At 41.0% G+C, this 19,520-nt stretch overlaps 1 protein-coding gene across 3 annotated transcripts in view; it reads left to right on the top strand.

Annotated features, from left to right (window-relative positions):
* The window catches only part of ncalda (neurocalcin delta a), a 76,159-nt gene that overhangs the window by 44,144 nt on the left and 12,495 nt on the right, over positions 1–19,520 (top strand). For all 3 annotated transcript variants that reach the window (XM_083989742.1, XM_083989743.1, XM_083989744.1), the window contains one exon: positions 14,030–14,441. In XM_083989742.1, the coding sequence (XP_083845868.1) occupies positions 14,064–14,441 (378 nt within the window). In that variant the 5' untranslated portion in view covers positions 14,030–14,063. The remainder of the gene's footprint in view (positions 1–14,029; positions 14,442–19,520) is intronic.

Here is a 19,520-nt window from a genome sequence, read left to right as displayed (position 1 = left end):
CGCAGAGGGGGGGAAATGAAGAAGAGTCGTGTTATGTGCAAACCTGTGTGGTTGGTAGCTGCTCACCATACAGTTACACGCAGATGCAGGTTATATCTATGAATATATGACAAAGACAGTGTTAAGATGTACTCTGTGATTAGCTATCAGCACAGTTCTCCCATCATCATCTCTCTGCAGATTTGTCATTTACACTTTAAATCCTCTCATCTACCACGTCTCAAAGGTTTTTTTCCCCACTGCGCTTTGATTTAGAGGATCATTAGGAGGTAGCAATAGAAGATGCTAAACTGAGGCCACGAAGGGATGTTCATGATCAGCAACACATTACATCATTTAATCCATTCTTAATATAACAATCCTCCATCAAAGCAGAGCATTATGAGCATCATGAAACGAGGCTGAGCGTCTTCAGTTTCTATCGTAGCAATTCCTTAATTAGCCGAAATGCAGCGTGCGTTAAAGACTGAAACCACGGTGACCTCTGAGAGCAGCAGCACTGACTGGTTCCCAGTCGCACTGATGGAGATAATGAGCGTGTCAGTAGTTCTAGTTCGTCACCTCTTGTTGTCAGTTTGCAGAGATTCTGGGAACAATTGAAAAAAACACTGAAGGCAGATGAACAGTTAAGGGATTTATTGCAAAAAGATGGATAATGAGCGAAGTATCAGCTGATATTCGACCTCAATGGCCATTGGTAAAATACTGATGTCAGTGGCAAATTGTGCTGACTCAGAGGAGAAGCCTTGTTTGTTTTTTTTCACTTCTTCAGGGGACGTGACTCGAAAAAAAATTGTGAGAAATTAAGATTTCTGGGTTTTTCTTTACACAAAAGAGGAATAAAAACAACAGAGCATTGGCCGCATTGTTATTTTTCTCACAATCGGTACTGTACATCCCTACCAGGCAGGGAGGGACAGATCCGAGGTGAGCAGCGAGCTAATCCGGTGAGTCCCTGAGGTCGGAGGGAAGAGGAAGGGTGAGGAAAATCGAAAAGAAAAAGAAAAGTCACTATAGGAGCACAACAATTTCACTGACGATCTGAGGAGGAGTGACCGCACCTTTTTGATGGTTCCTCCACTTCTTATTATGTTTCATTTGAGAGAATTCTGTGTGTGAGACAAAAAGAGAGAGAGATATAGAGAAATATTCCCATCCCCAGTGCATCAATGTGAAAGTATTTACGCTGCCAAATTAGCAAAACACAAAATATGCAGCTGGAAAGCTCGCCGACCGTTACTAAAATTAGTTTTCTCCACTACGTAACTCACTGAGCTCCAGTGAACCTCTTTTAAAAATACAGGTGAAATCCAATAATAAAGAGTTATCAGCCATTAGATATGACTAATATGAGGATGTGGGTTTTATGGCACCACCTTTGTGATACGTCTTCTTTGACATCCACACCCTAAACCTCAAATCACCTCCAACTAAACGAACAATAGCCAACACTTCCTGTTCATAATCAATGGAGTATCACTATTTCTAGTGGGTTCAGGTTATGTAATCAGATTACTCAGAGAAACAAGGTCATACGAGGTCAGAAAAAGGCTTTATATGTTTGTCGATGGAGTTATGTTAAATATAAAACCACGTTTCCTAATTTAAAGACTGTTTTTATCATCCAGTTGTTCCACACTCTGTTTGCACAAAGTCTCACTGTTGAAATGTGATTAAACACCTGGTTATCTTTATACGGAGATAAGGATTTAATGTTCCTCTGCTCCTCCGCCCTGACACAGGAACTAGGTTTCCTATTTACATGACATTTAAGAAATGAAGTTACTGGGGAAAAAAGCTGTTGTTGTAACCTGGTTATTAAGCGCTCGCTCACTGCTGCTCTGTGTCCACTTAACCTTATCGCATGCACTCGTTTTTTTCTTCTTCCCTAGAGCAAAATACGGAAACATCCTCACGGCTGCGAGGAGTTTTAACACGCTCGAAAGCTGCACAGGAGTTTAAAGACTCAAATTAAACCACTGTTGTATGAAATTAACTTCTTAAAATCCTAAAAACTTAATTACGTTTCACATTAAGCAGAGAAATAAGAAGTTAATTTGGGTTGTCAGTGCAGAAGAACATCCTCTACCACAGTTCACTAGATCCCAGCCCCTCCACCCCTCCACCCCTCCACCCCTCCACCCCCGCCAGTCTCGTCCTGACCTCTGACCTCCACTGTGGCGTCACTTCCGCCCTGTTTGTTATTTTCCGTGATGTTACATCCTGTTTCTATATTTTCCCTTTGACCACAGGAAGCGGTGTGAGCTTTGTTGCGTCCCCCGGGGGGTGGGGTTCAATCACAGCCATCCACAGGCGCTTCAGACTCTTTTTGCCTGAGTCACGTTTTCTCGTTTCCCTTTTCTTTTCTTGATTCTGTTCCTCTTCCTCCGCCTTCTTCTCTCTTACAGACCTTATCGACCTCGTCCTCAAACTGCCATACGTAGCTACTGTACATCCTCCAGCTGCTCTCCGCAAACATCTTTTATCAGTTACAGATCGGCTCATTTTACAGCCGTCCCTCCCTCGTCCCACGTCATATTAGCACCTTGAATCCACACAGGTGTGAACTGTTTTTTTTGTTTTTTGTTTTTTATTGTGACTCATCAGTTTTATAGAAAATTCAGTTGGATAAACAAAGCAACACACGCAGCAGTGGGTGTAGAAAGATGATGGGAAAAAGGGTTTTGAAGTCATGTTTGTGTTTCTTAAACCGTGGCTCGAGTCGATTTGTTTTCAGATCTCAGGATCACTTCGAGGAAATCCTTACAAATTTGGATCAAACGGTCACTCAGACTAAAAAGATGAAATGATGAATCAAATTTGAGGTCAAAAGTCAAAGTCAGTGCGACCCCCAGAAAACTTTTCTTTCATTTTTTTGGGCCTTGTTAAAAAAGTGATATGTCAGGAATGCCTTGATCTGTCCCCTCCTGACTTCACTGTTGAGTCCAGTCCAGTTTTTCATTCCCCTCGCCCCCTCCTTCACTTCCTCTCCCTGGACAGTGGCTCTGCTGTTCCTCCTGTTGCTCCTCCACCGCAAAGCTCATCGGGTTTTGGCAGAAATTGAGTTTCAGGTGATTGTCATTGCACCATGTGACCAAAGCTTTGGCCCATCGGTTCCTCCTCTGCACCGTAGGAAACCGTCTCTAAAAGTGACGGACGAAATATTTCCCACAACAACAAAAAAAAAAGATTCCCTGATGTCAATGCGGTGATGATTTACATTTTTGCAAAAGAATATATTTAAAGTAACCATGTGTGCAGAGATGAAGTGCATGTGTAAAATCTATTTTTATAAGAGTCTCATGTCGAAACAAACCAGCTGGAAACATTCAGAGGATGTAAAGTTATAAATCTGCCACTGTTTGATAGAAGATAGAAGCTGCTAGGAGACTAAAGCACGAAATAATAATACGAAAAAGAAGAATAGGAGACAGGAGGATATGTATCCAGCTTTGGGACCCAGGAGTTACTCATTCAACCAATTAAGCAGGTCCAGTGATGCAGGGCTCTGGCAGACAGAGAGCCAGACAAATTATACATGACCTCCGCGTACAACAAGGCGCGGGGGTCATTTTCTCTTCTTGGACAAAGACAAAGAGACGAACAAACAGATCAGATTCTCACGACCGTCCAACCAAAGTAATAATAGTCGACTCGTCACATGTTTATATCTAACGCAGCGTTGTTATATAATACGGAAGCGTATTGCATTTTTGTTTGTTTTTTTGAATAATTATTTCTGTTTTTCAGTTTTTTTGTGGTAATATTTTTCGGACTTAACAAGATTTCAAAATCCTGCAAGAAACTCCCACCTGCAAGTAACGTTTAACCGCTGCAGTCAAGCCTCCACTTCAACACAATCATCTTAGATCCATGAGATACATCCATGGTTATGCTCCACAAAAAATACAGTCGAGCTATCACCGGCATTGTAGATTTTCAAAGGAAAACCCCACTCATTTTTCTTATTTTCACTGTGTTCCCAGTAAATTCAGATTTATATTGAAAGGAAACCTACCTGTTATTACAGAACACCACCTCAGAGAGTCACTCAGAAAACATCAGAGCAGTCTGATGTAGCACCTTTATGTTGAAATCAGTCCTTACGTAACTTGCAGGTGGGAGCTTCTCACGGGATTTTGAAATCTCAATAGCTAAGTCAGAAAAAAATTACCCCGAAAAACAGAAAAAAAAATGAGTCAGAAAAACAGAAAAAAATTATTTAAAAAAAAATAAAAAAAATAAAAAATTACTCAGAAAAACAGGATTTTTGTCTTGAGTATTCAAGTGAATGCAATACGCTTCTATAATATAAAACCCTATTTAATACGTGAATAGAAAGTGCAGGTAGGCTACAGTTCAGTGGCAACATGTTTGTGCGCTGTGGCTTCATGCGCTACGTCATTACTGTACGTCAAAACCTCCGCAGGTTGATTTTGAAATTGACTTTTGAGGAAACGTGTCATCTCATCTTGTTGCTTCTCAACCAGTTCACTCTTCTTCCTCTTTTTTTTTTCTTGAATCAATGGGCACAATGTGTGTTTGGCTGCCACGTCCTCCTCCTCCCTCCTCCCTCCTCCTCCTCCTCCTCCTCCTCCTTCTTCTATCAGGTCTGTTACCATAGCAACTTAATGAAGGCTTAAGAGGTCCATTTAAAAAGTATAAGAGCTGAAAACAACAGCGTTAAGTTAAAGAGGCAGACACAGGTTTTGGTGAAGGTATGAAGTACCGGGGTCAGAGAAGAGAAGAAAAGAGGGGAAATGTTGGCGTCGGTCCAAGTAGTACAAATACAAACTCATCTGCCCCCCTCCCCTCCTCTTGCCCCACCCCTCCCTCCCTCGCCCTCCATCCAGCTGCTCCCTGGCCGTCTGCCAGCGCCCGTCTGTGTGTGCTTTTCCTACACCTCGCCTCCCAGAGCCACGGCGTTGTCAGGAAGCCGGAGGGGAGAGGTTTCTGCTTGTTGGACGCCGCTGAGGAACCTGCAGGCTGCAGAAACTGCAACCGAGCAGCAGCAGTGATATGTTTAGAGGGCGGCGTCTTAAGTCCGACACTTTTTACAGTAGGCTACTTGTGGATTTCACACTGGTAAATGGTTAGTTCATAGTTCATACATTAGATACGTATAAACAAACATTGTGGTTTGAGGGATGAATAATTATAAAATGGTGTCAAAATGTCTTTGGGGTTTCCTGCTGAAAGAAGAAAAGAGAACGTAGTCCTTCTTCTTTCTTACTTTAATCTCTGTCTTGTGTATCTGTGTGTGTGTGTGTGTGTGTGTGTGTGTGTGTGTGTGTGTGTGTGTGTGTGTGTGTGTGTGTGTGTGTGTGTGTGTGTGTGTGTGTGTGTGTGTGTGTGTGTGTGTGTGCGTGTGTGTGTGTGTGTGCGTGTGCGTGTGTCCTCTCCCTCTGCAGACTCAAGCTGCTGTGTTTCATTAAGAAAAATGAAGTGTACACATGTTTCTCCAAACACAGAAACCCTCCTCCTCCTCCTCCTCCTCCTCCTCCCTGGGAAACGTTCTCTATCTGTCACTTTTTTTTCTTTATTTCTTTTTTGCCGTCTTTTCTTTTGTCTAATTTATTCTCCACAAACCAAAACTATTCGGTTATGGTTGCACATCAGTCTCTGAGTGTGGTCAGCGCTCATGTTACTCATGGATTTCCTTCTATAAACCCACTTTGGGTTTATTTTTCCGTTGTAAATTTAGCTTTTCTGCTTGGACTTCCATTAAGAAACATTTGCAGATGAACCAAACAGAGCAAAAGGTCAATCACCTCTAAATTAGCTCCATATGTATACGGATATATTGGATCTTACATTGTTGCTAAGGTGCAGCTAAACAACACAAAGACGCCTCACGTGATGAATTAGTTCCCTGTTATGCAGCTGAGTTCTCCAGGAAGTGCTCCGCTACACTCAATTAAAAACCTTTTAAAGCAGGTTCCTGCTCAGTAAATACAAATTAGTTTGTCATTGACTTCGCAAAATCAACACGGCACACCAGTGAACTGCTTTAACACCAGTTTAGCATATTATATGTCTGATTTGAGCGAGTGTCGGTGGCTCTGAGTCAGCTCGGCAGTGTGTGGTCTGAGCGCTGGATCCTGTTGGACATCGTCGTCAACTCATTAAGTCATAAATTTCAAGTTTATTAGTCTGGAAGTTGCCTCCAGATCAAAATGAGTACAACTGAGTTCATAATAACTGCAAGACATGATGTAAAATGGTTCATACTCAACCGGAGTCATGGTAAATATATCTTCATTCATCTTTCAAAGGTTTAAAATGCACCACTCTATTTGCTTGTTTAGGATTATGCAACAAGTGCAGGACCTATTTGCACCATGATACATGGACCAACGCAAGAGGTTTTGATCCAATTTAAGATCCAGAAATCATGTTTAAAACTTTGCATAACATTTCAGTCAATATTGCACATCATTGGATGAGTCTGACTGTCAATTTAGTTTGAGCATTCATCATCTGAACACACTTATCGTATCGTTAGAGATAGTTCTGCCGTCTCTGCTTCCAGTTTTCTCTTCTTGTCGACTTTTTTGACACAATCAGAGAAGAGTAGAGAGATGTATTTTTATCAACAGACACAATCACATGTGAAAATCTAAATATTCAGTTGTGGAAAAAGAATGGAAACTGCTGTCTCACCACCGCTTGTGTGGACATGAACCGCTGCCACCACCTGAAACAAGAACCAAAAAATTGCGGTACAGATGGCAGAGCGCGTGTTGCACTGCACGCATCACCAACAGGAAGGCACAACTCAGAAATACAATAATGCTCTCATCTCTGCACCTTCAAGTAGTTTGGTCTCTCATGTTGTCGACTCAAAAAAATTATCTGATTGGTTTAAATCACACACTTTATAAATCAAATGTCATTTATATTATAGCCAAGTTTAATATCACCAACAACATGTGATCTAAATCCTTTGTGGTTAATATCCTGCTGGTTTATACACACACACACACACACACACTGAGCGCTCTGCTGTGACGTTGGACCACTTCATGTCTCAGTTGTTATTTGTCTCGCTGCTGCTGCTTCACATCAAAAGATGTTTTATTACCTCTCTAGATTTGTGCAGCTGATGATCACAGTTGGCTCCTTGCTACTCACCTCACTCATATACCTACACCCACACACACACACACACACACCTACACACATCCCAGAGTCAGTCATTGTGAGCGTGTGTGTGTATAGTGTGTGTACCCATGCGTTTGTTTATGCAGTGCACTCAGCCAGAAAGCTCATCAATGGCTGTGAGAGATTTTTTTTTTTTTTTGCAGAATGTTACTATGGTAACTGCAGTAAAATTGCTTCATAAGAGCGAATTGGTCTCCTTGTGTAAGATGAAATAAAACAGAGGATGGAGAGAGCGAAACAACGGAGCAAGGAGGACAAGGAAGCGAGAGCGGCGTTAATTAGGGACAGCTGCAGAGTCAGAGAGAGAAGGAGAGAGAAAATGTGTTTTTTAATTTCCATAATGAATTAAGATGAGATACCGTCGACTTTCTGCATATACAGAGGAGTCACAAATTAGGGGAGAAAAACAGCATTAAGTAGGATAAAGTGTGTGCAGACTCTCAGAAAACATATTCCCTCGTTATTTAGTTTCTTTCTGGCCACAGCTTGTTATTATTCACATCGTTTTTTAAACTAATCCAACCACCACGACACAAATGTTTCATAGATGGGATGAAAGTCACCTAGTAAATGTATTCACACCTCGTTAACATCGCCGCCGTGCTCAACACCGCTCATTGTGAAGAGGCCTGGTGTTTTTCTACAGGCTGTTTCCCACAGAGGAAGTGGAGAGAGAAAATATCTGTAGCTTTTACTGGAGAGAGTGTTTGTGTGTCTGTGTGTGTATATATATAAAGTGGTTAAATTGTTATAATGGGGATGTGGATCTGAGCCATCGGACCCGGTTCTGCTCAGACCGCTCAGTTTGAATCTGAATCGGTATCCACTCCTGTCTGTTGAGGGGATTATAAACGGCGTCCAAATTGTTCTGCAGTTGGCTTCAGGAGAGGAAATGTGACTGGATGAGGGACAACAAGGAGGGTGGCGACTTTTACCTGCTTAAAACTTGTACAACAAGTCAACCAATCCCATTGCATGTCCAAGTTCTGCTGAGGTGGAGCCAGAAACTGTTACATTTTTTTTTTGAATGAACTTTATTTTGCTGCTTCAGTGGACACGGTGGAAAGCAGTCGCTGTCATGCACCTTTGATTTATGAGCTGCCATCATGGCTGGTTATTGTAACACTCTCTGTAGAAGCCTAAATATATTTTGCCTGCCATTTTGCTTTAGGTTTTATGTCATTGCGTTGACACATTGAGAGTCTGTGGTTATTTTCTTTTACTTATTGTGTGTAGTGGCAGGAGTTTTGAACACAAAAGGAGAGAACTAGAAGCTCATATTTTTTGTTGACCGTCAATTCACTTTACCATCTCACCATTATCATTATTATCATTCATTGAAAGGCACTTATTATTTTTGCCTTTTTCTCTAACTGCTTGTTGGCTCTTTTTGATTTTTTTGATTTTTGTTTCAATAAACACTTTAAACTGATCGTGGACCCTTGGAGTTTTTGGACGCATCTCAAAAGAGCTTTAAGTTCCCCAGCGACTGAAGTTTGTTGAAAGACAGCCGCAACACTCTCCCTCTCAACGTCTGAAATCTGTCGCCCAACAAAAGTCGTCAGGAGCAGCAGTCTGCTCCAGTCTTGCTTCAGTTGCTGTATTGGCAGGAGTGTTTTATTCCCAGCAATGATTTGTTCTCACTTTATTCTTTTATCAGATTTCATTGTATTTTCAGGGCTTGTGTTACAATAATCCGTGCCAACAATACATCTATAAGCAGTGGCCTGATAGAGGGGGGGAGTAGAAAAGAATAAAACAAAACAAAATCAAAAACCCAAAATGAAACAAAAAGATATAAAGCAACAACATGTCAACAGATAAAATAATAAGCATCCTTCCTTGCGCATGTTAAATACCACTTCTTCTGATCCAGTGTGACCATTTCCCACTTAGATGTTGTTGTCATTTCCCTTTAACTTGACACTTTGTCTTCTCTCTTCATTCCTATATGTAACAGACAAGCTGTAGCTCAGATCCCCCAGCACCACTCGCCTTTTTCCCACTGCTGCAACATCTGTTTATCTTTACATTCTTGCACAGCACGTACAACGCTCTGCTGAACGATAGCGCTGACAGATTCACCGCTTCAAATTCTTTATTACTATACGTTCTCGTGGTCGGACAGACACGTACAGACGAACTCTAACTTGTCATCTCTGATCGTCTTTCATTTTTCACCTGTAGATTCGATCAGCGACTAATTAAGTGAATGTGAACTCCCACTGCTGATGAATCCACCGTTGAGGTCATTATAATTAATATAATAAGGCAAAAATATTACAAGCAATTGCTGTGATTATATTATTATAGTAATAATATTATGTAATGATGATTTTTTTAATCAAATAAAACAGTATGAAAATGAATGTTAAGGTCTCTGGAGCAACAGTTACTTACTCTTGAGCTGCTGAATATATGGACCAACCCAAACCCTCCTCTTTCTCCTCCTCCCCCTCTTCTTTTTTATCCCACCTGCCGTTTTTGTTGTGCAAAGTGGGCGTAGACTGTCAGATTGCTTGTTCTTGAAAAGTCAGAATAAAAATGTTAAGTTATGCCACCCCCACCCAACCAGCCCAACTGTGAAAAAAAAAGCAGCTCTCCCCTCCGACGCCGTCTCGCCCTGTGAATAGCTCGCTGAAGCGTGTACACGGCAGCCTTGAGACGTGTCCTGTCACTCACCAGTGCCTACTCAGCTGCTGTCAGTCTCACATGTGCAGCTCAAGTACATATGCAAACTTATGTTCTGCTCTCACCACCTACAGTATCGTCTTTATATGTTTTCATATTCCCTTTGACTCTGAAGTTAACAGATTTGAATTTAAACTTAAATCGTTAAAATACCTTCTGCTGTAGTTTTCGAGGAGTCTAAAAAAAAAAAAAAAAAAGAAATTGGAGGATAGAAGTGTGAACTCACTCGCACAGACGTGGGTCAGTGTGTGTTTGTACTCTAGCGGTTTGTTTGTAGCTTTTAGCCACATTACTGTCATGGCTTTTGAAAGCAGTTTGGCTCTGACAGTCTGTTATTTTGTGTGTGTGTGTGTAGACCATGTGTGTGTGTGTGTGTGTGTGTGTAGCAGTGGACGGGGTCATGACTGCGACTCCATTAGTGAAGCCAACAACACACTGCAGTGAAATCTCCGAGCTCCGAGGGGTCGGACGCTGTGACAGTGACAGTGACAGCACCTTCACAGTGGAGTAACTGGCAAATTACTTTAACTTTTATACAAACCAAGACCTTCAATTATGTAGTTTGACTCCACGCCACGAGAGACGGCAAAGGATGATGGGGGGAAAAAAACAAAACAAAACATGTATGACACTGAAATCATCATTGCCATGTTGTGTGTCTGAATGTCTGTGATGTTTTTAAGGTCGTATTATACGTTCTTTTGTTTTCTGATTTAGGTGCTTTTGGTGAAAGACAGTAGATTTGTGACAAAAACAAATGAACTGGATACAACTGTAGAGAAAAATCAATGAGTCCTCTGCTTAAAACCGAGCCGTGATTACATTTGATGACCGAGTAGTTTCTGTGAATTGTAACAAAGGCCAGGCTTGGTGCAGAGACAAGAAAAATCAATGTTTCTGAATCATTATTGGTCTACATGTACTGTATACCAGGCAGTGTGTGTATGTGTGTGTTTGTGTGTGTATGTGTGTGATCCCACATCGTTTCCACTGTTGCCACCATGAAGTTGACGTTTGGTGGTTTTGAACTGCAGTATTGGATGATTTTGCCATGACAGTGGTTGCACACTTTCACATGTCCCACAGGTCAGAATCCCATGCAGATACCTGAACAACCATCCACAGCTGTCACTTATTTAGTGTTAAAGGGATAGTTCAACATTTTTGGCAAATTGGTCTATTGCCATAATCGCTATAGTCTTAGCAGTAGGTTCGTTATTTTTAATTGTCGGTGCAAGCTATTTTCAGAGTGGCGGAGCAGAGCCGCGAGCTGCTCAGAGCTATGCTACAGAGGCTAATGGGTTTCTTGGTTTCCCTCATCAAACTCATCAAATACACAATCTAACAACTCCAAAACGCTCTGGTGGACAAGTTGTGACCTGCACATTCACCACGCTATGAGATAATAATGGAACGTTAGTTGTTTTCGAGGTAAATGCAGAGACTGCTTGCTGAAAAACTGCCCCCCACGGGAACGCGGATTAGCGATTTTGCATGAATTTACCTCGAAAACAAATTTGTCTGGTAACGTTCTGTTATTATCTCATAGTGTGGTGAATGTGCAGGTCACAACTTGTCCACCACAGCGTTTTGGAGTAGTTGGATTGTGTATTTGATGAGTTTGATGAGGGAAACCAAGAAAGCCCATCAGCCTCTGTAGCGTAGCTCTGAGCAGCTCGCCGCTCTGCTCCACCGTTCTAAAAATAGCTTGCACCAACAATTATAGGTAACGAACCTACTGCTAAGACTATAGGGATTATGGCAATGGGCCAATTTGCCAAAATGTTGAACTATCCCATTAATGAGAAAATGTGTTAATATGCGAATACACTAAGATGAACTAGGATGATGAGCACGGTGAACCTGAACCGGATAAATATGAAATATCTTTCTGAGCGTGTTGGCACTAAGCACCACTCCCACTTATCTCGGTTAACATCCACGCAGTCCTGTGTTTCTTTGCTTTCATTGGTCTCCAGGTTGTCTTGTTGTTATTCATATATGTATGTTACATTATGCATCTATTTCAATGTTATCACTACTATCCACATTTCCAGTAGCCTATGCTGCTGTTTTGAAGTTGAGCAGACAGTCAGTGACAGAAGTAAACAAGGGTGAAAGGTAAAAGGTGCTTCAGAGCCGTTTCCATCCGGTTCCATGGAGGCTGAAGCTGTCGGCCACTTTGAGCTTTTCCATCAGACTCTGAGAGGAGATAATTCAAGTTATCTCTCTCGCTCTCTTGTCAAACGTCCTTGCCTACATCGGGTGAATGTCTACTCAGTGCTAACCTTGGTTGAACCTTGAGTACAGAGCTGCTTTTTTACTCTGACTGACTCGAGCTGTTGGTTTATTCACCTGCAGTGAGCTTCACCAACACTTTTTTCCGCTCTTTTTCTTTTTTTTTTCTCTCACACTGTCGCCGTTAACTGCAGATGACCTGATGTGAAAGAGAAACTTTCTGTGTTTCTTGCAGCGCCCCATGGTTTCCCCACAGCGAGGCTGCCTTCAAAGAGCTCGCTAGGTGGTTTTCACTACAGTAGTGACTCATTTCCGCCGACTTTTCACTGCTGAGCCCACAAAGCACAGAGAGTGGACATAAATACTTACAACCTCAACACAAAGGCATGATTCTGAAATATCTGCATTGTTCTGTTTGATCTTGTAATTGCATTTTAATCAATATAGATTCATGATAACACATAATGCAAACAAATATGAACATGCAGTCACTCCCATATACACACATAGTGCATGATAACTACATTGAAAGCACAATCTCACTCACACCAGTAGTTGGCACTTCCTGTTTGTGTCACCACAAGGGCATAGATATAAAAATAAAATAAAAAAAACGACTCACAATGTTTCCCTGGCTCAATGTCACCATTTCCCAACTCAACAGCTTAATTCTCCATCTGTCTGTCTGTCTCTTATCTCTTGGGTCTAGTTTAGTTAGTTTTTTGTTTCTTTCACTGAAAAAAGAAAAGAAAAACAGTTTAATGCAAAAAATATAATGCAACTCCCGAATGAAAGGGGGCAGAAAGAAGCAAACTTATGTAGTTTACTCATTTTTTTCCCTGAAATCTTTTACAAATTGAATAATGTAGGTATCAAAACGAAAGAAAATAAGAAAGAAATAGAATAAAATCCATTAAAATAATGGCTTCAGACCAGCTCTGTTTGTTCTAGTATCAGAAGTGACAGTTTTGTGAATTACAACAAATGTATCAAAGCCCAAAAGTGACCATACAAATTGTTATTTTTTAAATATTATGTAACTGTGCTGCTTTTTTTGCAGTGTCATACTTGATTTTCATCTTTATCTAATTCAAGCAGCAACTTTTTATGTCAAATCTTCTCAAAAAAGTTTTTGTGTATTATTTTATTTTGTCAGCCTGAACAACAACCGAATAAAATGAAATAATGGATAAAAAACTCAACACCAGTGAAAGTCTGTAAGGTGTGAGGTGTTACGAGTCCTTTACGTTCAGGTCGTTCAGCTCTAATCAGCAAACACTCGCTTTAGATAAGCACGACGAGTTGTAACAATACAATGATGACTCACTGTTGCTATTTATGTTGTATTTATCATTTGACATGAACATTTCTAATCCATCACAAACACTGTAAACAGGGATTATAAAGCTTTATCCTGTTCATAAAGATCGGCTTTATGACAAACACTCCCACTCCAGTTCCAGGAAGCGAATGATTAAGGAATTGTTTCTGAAAAGGTTATGAATCTGAATGATGTTTGTTGAGCGGCTCAGCTTAAATATCATTTGACTCCACCACTACCACCACCTCCCTTCCCCTCCCTGTGCATCTAAACCCAATTTCATGTGTGTGTGTGTGTATGTGTGTGTAGAGATTTTATAGACTAATTAAAGCCGTGTTGGGCATATGGTGCCGTGTGGACTCAAAGTACACAAAGCTGTTTTTCCATGGAAAGTTCCATTAGTTTTTTAATCCTAAAAAGAAAGGGTTACTTACATCGATGAAGCCACTTGTGTCCTCGGCTCAGTCTGGTGGTCTGTTTTCCTCCTGTCGGGAGAGAATGTGTAGATAAATAATAGTTTCTTAATTTATCCGATCATTTGGGATCAAATTTAAATGTTTGAAATGTTGCCTAGCTCATCCTAAAACCTCTCCATCCTCCTCTCTTCCTCCCCAGTTGTGTGCAGAGTGATCAACGGGACTGACAGACAATGGGGAAGCAGAACAGCAAGCTCCGTCCTGAGGTGATGCAGGACCTGCTTGAGAGCACCGACTTCACCGAGCACGAGATCCAGGAGTGGTACAAGGGCTTCCTGAGGGACTGCCCCAGCGGGAACCTCTCCATGGAGGAGTTCAAGAAGATCTACGGGAACTTCTTCCCTTACGGGGACGCTTCCAAGTTCGCCGAGCACGTCTTCCGCACATTCGACGCCAACGGCGACGGGACAATAGACTTCCGGGAGTTTATCATCGCGCTGAGCGTGACGTCGCGCGGGAAGCTGGAGCAGAAACTGAAATGGGCCTTCAGCATGTACGACCTCGACGGAAACGGGTACATCAGTAAAGCGGAGATGCTGGAGATCGTGCAGGTGAGTGCGCAGCGCGAGCAGGTGGATTTATGATGTCATCATGCACCACATACATTGATCTCTAAACAGTCTAAACAGTCTCTAAAAGAGAAAACAAAAAAGAAAAAGCAAAACAAGAAAATTCTACGCTGTCTGTCATCATGGCAGTATGGCAAGCAGATTTAACATTTAAACGCTAATTTTGACTGACTATCCGGAATTAACATTGTAGATATCAACAACGTCTTTCTGACTTATCGTAATTACATTTTGAATAGTTGCATTTTTCATTCAAGATATCTGTAATTCAGTTTTGCCGAGTCAAAAAGAACATTTCAGATATCCGCAATTATATTCTTCCTATCCACAATTGTCATTTCAGATATCCACAACTACGATCTTCCTAGGACAAATGACGTCACTTTTGCCATTCATGTGAATGGGGTTTGTCACATTACAGATGTCTCCAATTCAGTTGCAGATATCCACTATGTGAATTATGGATATCTGTAACTGAATTATGGCTATTCCTAATTCCAGTTTGAGATATCTACAATTTGATTCTGACTTGTCATAATTCCAGTTCAAGATATCTACAACGCCATCTCGCCTAGTCAAAACTTATAAGATATCTGAAAAGGCACATGTACATATCTTTAATTGAGGTGAATTAAAGATATCGATATTGAACTGGAATTATGACTAGTCAGAATCAAATTGTAGATATCTCAAACTGGAATTACTACTAGTCGTAATTCAGTTACAGATATCCATAATTCACATAGCGGATATCTGCAACTGAATTGTAGGAAGATCGTAGTTGTGGATCTGAAATGTTCTTTTTGACTCGGCAAAACTGAATTGCAGATATCTGCAAGACTGCAACACATATCCAGTCCGGCTTTTAAATGTTAAATCGGCTCAGTTTCCTATGAGCTTGTCGGTCCTGAATTAATGAACCAGTGAACCAGGTGACACACACTCGCACACGCACACACATTAATGGTAACATTAGCCAGGGCAGTGATTATTACATCATTGTATTGAGAGTGTTTCCAGTGTATCCATAACACACTCGTTGTGACAGCACTGGCATTTTAAAACGAGGCCAAGAGGACGTACAGGTCTGCTGAGCGTCCAAACTTAACACACGATCTCCGAGAGCGATGTCATTCATCTACTACCAGTTTGAAATGTTAGTGTGCTAAAAATTGTATTTTAGATCATCGTATGGTTCTTCGAATTGGAAAAGTTCCCCATCCTGCCTTTGAAATGAGTTCTGGAAACAGTCAGGTTTCTTAAAAGTGGCTTTTAGTCTTATCAAGAAAGTAAAAAATTATAGACTTTCCATCTGCTCTGCGTCTTTTTACAGGAGCAAATGGAACCAAAGCTTAGTCGTCTAATCCATGTCTGCATTTCAGAGAGCTGATTCACTTTGGGTCGTTTTGTCATCAGAGGAAAAGTAGATCTTTGTATTTTTTTAAAAGATCGTGGTGTATTATTATACCAGACATACATGTGGTGCAACAGTGACGTCTGTTTTCTCATCTTTAAAACAACACGGATTGTCAAAAACGCAGGTGGCATTTCCTGTGCATGCTCCCTACGTAAACACACAATTACATGCTCATGCACATTACAGTAAACTGTAGTTAAAAGTGTGTATGTGTGTGTATGTGTGTGTATGTGTGTGTGCGTTCACTTTGAATTTCTATAACAGCAGCTGGCTTCTTCCTTCTTCTTTTTTTTCTTCAAATGCCTCCTAATCTCATTTAGCTCCCGTTTTGGAGACCACTCATCTTGTCTTTTTAAAAGCTGGGAGTCCGTTTACAAACAGGAAGTCTTTGTGATTTGAGTCAGGAAAGGAAGATGAATGGGCCGAAGAAAAGAGCTGCGTCGTGTAACCGTGGAGAGGCGCAGGCAGCACATGGACAAAATACATTAAACCAGACAGTGTTTTCAGAGAGGAAGCAGAAAGGTATATACAGTCGTCTGTTGGAGAGTGTGCTCATGAATCTTTTACTTCACCGCGCTTCAGGAGATTTTTCTCTCTAGTGTTGTTGAGCTGTTTCTGTCAGGTGGATGTGAATGACAAACGGTTAGTCAGCCTCTGTTGTTGTTGAGTTGCTGCTGCTGTTGTTGTTTTCTGTTGTTTTTTTTTGTTTTGTTTAGCCACATTTGGTTCATTGTTACTTGAGCACATAGTTGGCTGCTGAAGTGGCACAGCACATTCCTGGTGCCCGACACTGACAGCAGGATCCAAGAGAAGAGGAATGCTGCAGTCTCACCACAAAGTGACATTCGGCCATCAGTGTAACCGTGTGTGTGTGTGTGTGTGTGTGTAGTGACAGCATACATACAGATTCAGGATCAGTTAGAGAGAGAGAGGTTAGCTTACAATGTTACAGTGGCGATCCTTTTCTACAGTATGTTGTTTCTTTGCTTTGACTTTCATTTTTATATTTTTAAACCACCTGTGTGCTGTTGCCATAACAACACAGTGATGCTCAGGCTTTATTATTGACGATGTTAAGTGGACGGGGATTCGACTCAAACCTCTGTCTTAAGAGAGAAAAAGAGAAATCTAGGCAGCTTGAGTTCAGCAGACTCACTTTGATCTGTTATTGTCATATTGATTTGAAATAGCTGTTTATTCAGATGTGGGCACCATTAGCATTCATTGAAATCGGGTTTGTGTTTATTTCAGTTCAGTTTATTGTCATTCAACATGTTCAAAACATGAATATTTTACTCAGCAGTGTACAGGATAAATAGCATTATAGACCCTATAATAATAATCACAAATAAATTAGATTAGATCAGTGTATTTGCACATTATATATGAAAAAGATTAGAGCAATGAAAAGTTTATACGTTGTGCAGGAGAGATTGAATGCCGAAAAAGGCCTATAAAGAAAGATAAACAACACAGTGTCAGGATTCAGTAATAACACAGAAATTCATTATATTGAAAAATTGTAATTTGCATACAAAATGAAAGACACAGATTTACAGATTTTAAAAAGTTTGACAAATCTTTGCTAATTAATGATCTTTTCAGATGTTTTTTGAACAATTAGAGATGTTCCTCTGTATTATAATTTATCAATTAAATGTATTAATTGATTGAGGAAAGTCAGACAATATGGAAGATGAAAGTCCTTTGAATGTCTTGTATGATACGAGAAAGCATCTGAATCAATAATTAAGATGATATAAAATAATAAATAGAAATAGACACAAGCAGCAAATGCTGGTCCTTGTTGAATATCACAGATGATGTCATTCACATCATGTCACCACAGAGATTAGATTTTTATTCCATACGTATCTGAGTCACTGGTGGAGCAGGTACAGTAGCTGCAGAAGCTACTGGAGTTAATTAAGCCAAATGCCCGTGAGTCATTTCCAAGTTAAGCCACTGCCAACCGTAGGAAAAAAATATCAACTTATAAAAGCCCCACACTTATCACACGTATATGTATGTATGGTGGCTTCAGGATCAAGTTCCCTACGTCAAGACGGCAGTGATTCAGACTCCAGGCTGCCATTTTCCTCTGCATCCTCCTCACAACACCAACCCTCTGCCTACTTTACACTAAGAGCTGCTGGTGCCGTTCCCAAGGACGACAGAACAGGAAGTGGTGTTTGTCTGCAGCTGAAGCCAGTAAGGACGAGAAAAAAGGGTTGTTCAGAAATAGCTGCTGGTGCAGGATCGTGTGTGTGTGTGTGCATGTTAACTTTGCACATCACATGTATGTGCTTTATAACTTCAGAGACGATGTGCACTTGCACCACGCAGACAGAAATGTAATTGCAGATGCAGGAGCTCTGCTGTTTAACTCATCATTAGATTAGATGATGCCATTCCTCATTGTAAAGTACAGATTTAGAAGAGAAAAAAAAGCCCCAGGCCCATCGCAGTTTCTTTCTCTTTATTCGAAACACACAGAGGCATTTACACACAGTATTCGTTTATCCTCATGTCTGTCTCTTATTCCCTCTCTGCATTTGGCTGGCTCACTGTGTTAGTTCAAAGCCGCCCACCTCCGCAAAAAAGAGGGAGAGAGAGAGAGAGAGCATGGGCTTAAGAGAAAAGTTTTCAGGTAGCGCTGACTTGTGCAAGTAGCCGCACAAGAGCTCACCGTGTTTGAATAAAGTCTGCAGCTTTAGTGAGATCACAGTTCAGCGGTATCAGAGGGCAGATTGTCAGATGGTTCTCATAAAGCCAAATCCAACCATTTTCTGCTGCTTTACACAGGTCTGGCGGGGTTTTGATGGCCCAGACAGCCAAGATAATAATCCATCCAGCCTCAGCGTTGATACAGATGTAGCTCCGGTTCTGTCCAAGATGAAGGAAGTGAAAGTCAAATTATAACTTTCCACTTCTCGTCATGCTGCTTTTAGCCCGCTGTGATTACTTTTAGCCGGGGCCTCGGTCGTCTTTCACTCTGTCCACCACCACCGCCGCCACATTGGTTCGTATCGATTTTCTCGGGGGCAGGAATTCATTGTGGTGTGGCTCTGCTGCTGTTCGGCTGATTCAAAAACTGTCAGTCATTTCCAACCAGGAGCTCTGGGATGTCACCACCACCACCACCACCACCAAAGTCTGGTGTTACTAGCACTTAGAAAGCAGTCCTCGATAAAAGGTGAAATTACAAGTTTTGCAACAATAAATTCCATTTTCTGAGTGAAACCCTCAGTGGCCTGAATCAATTAAAAGTTGCATGATCTCACATCACCTTTATGCAGAACTCTAGACACAATTTGACTCTAAAATGAAACATAATGTGCACAGTGTTGTGCTTTTGATGCATAATGATATTGATTAACACAGGTTGGCATATAGGGGTTTCAAGAAAGGTGTTGTGGAAAACTGTAAAATATTTTTCCACTGTCACTTCTCATCACTTATTCACGACACACTTTGAGCAGATGCTAACTACATCCATGCTATCTAGTTACATATTGCAAATTATTCATTATCCATTTTTCACAATACAAAAGTACTTTTGAAAAAAGCTAAAATTATCACACAAAATCCCAGAATGCACTTTGTGTTTAGTGCAAACAAGCAAATACTGGCATGCTAAATAT

This window comes from Trachurus trachurus (genome assembly GCF_905171665.1).
Source record: "Trachurus trachurus genome assembly, chromosome: 16".
Classification (NCBI taxonomy): Eukaryota; Metazoa; Chordata; class Actinopteri; order Carangiformes; family Carangidae; genus Trachurus; species Trachurus trachurus.
The sequence above is the reverse complement of the archived record's forward strand: the minus strand, read 5'-3'. Positions and strand labels throughout refer to the sequence as shown.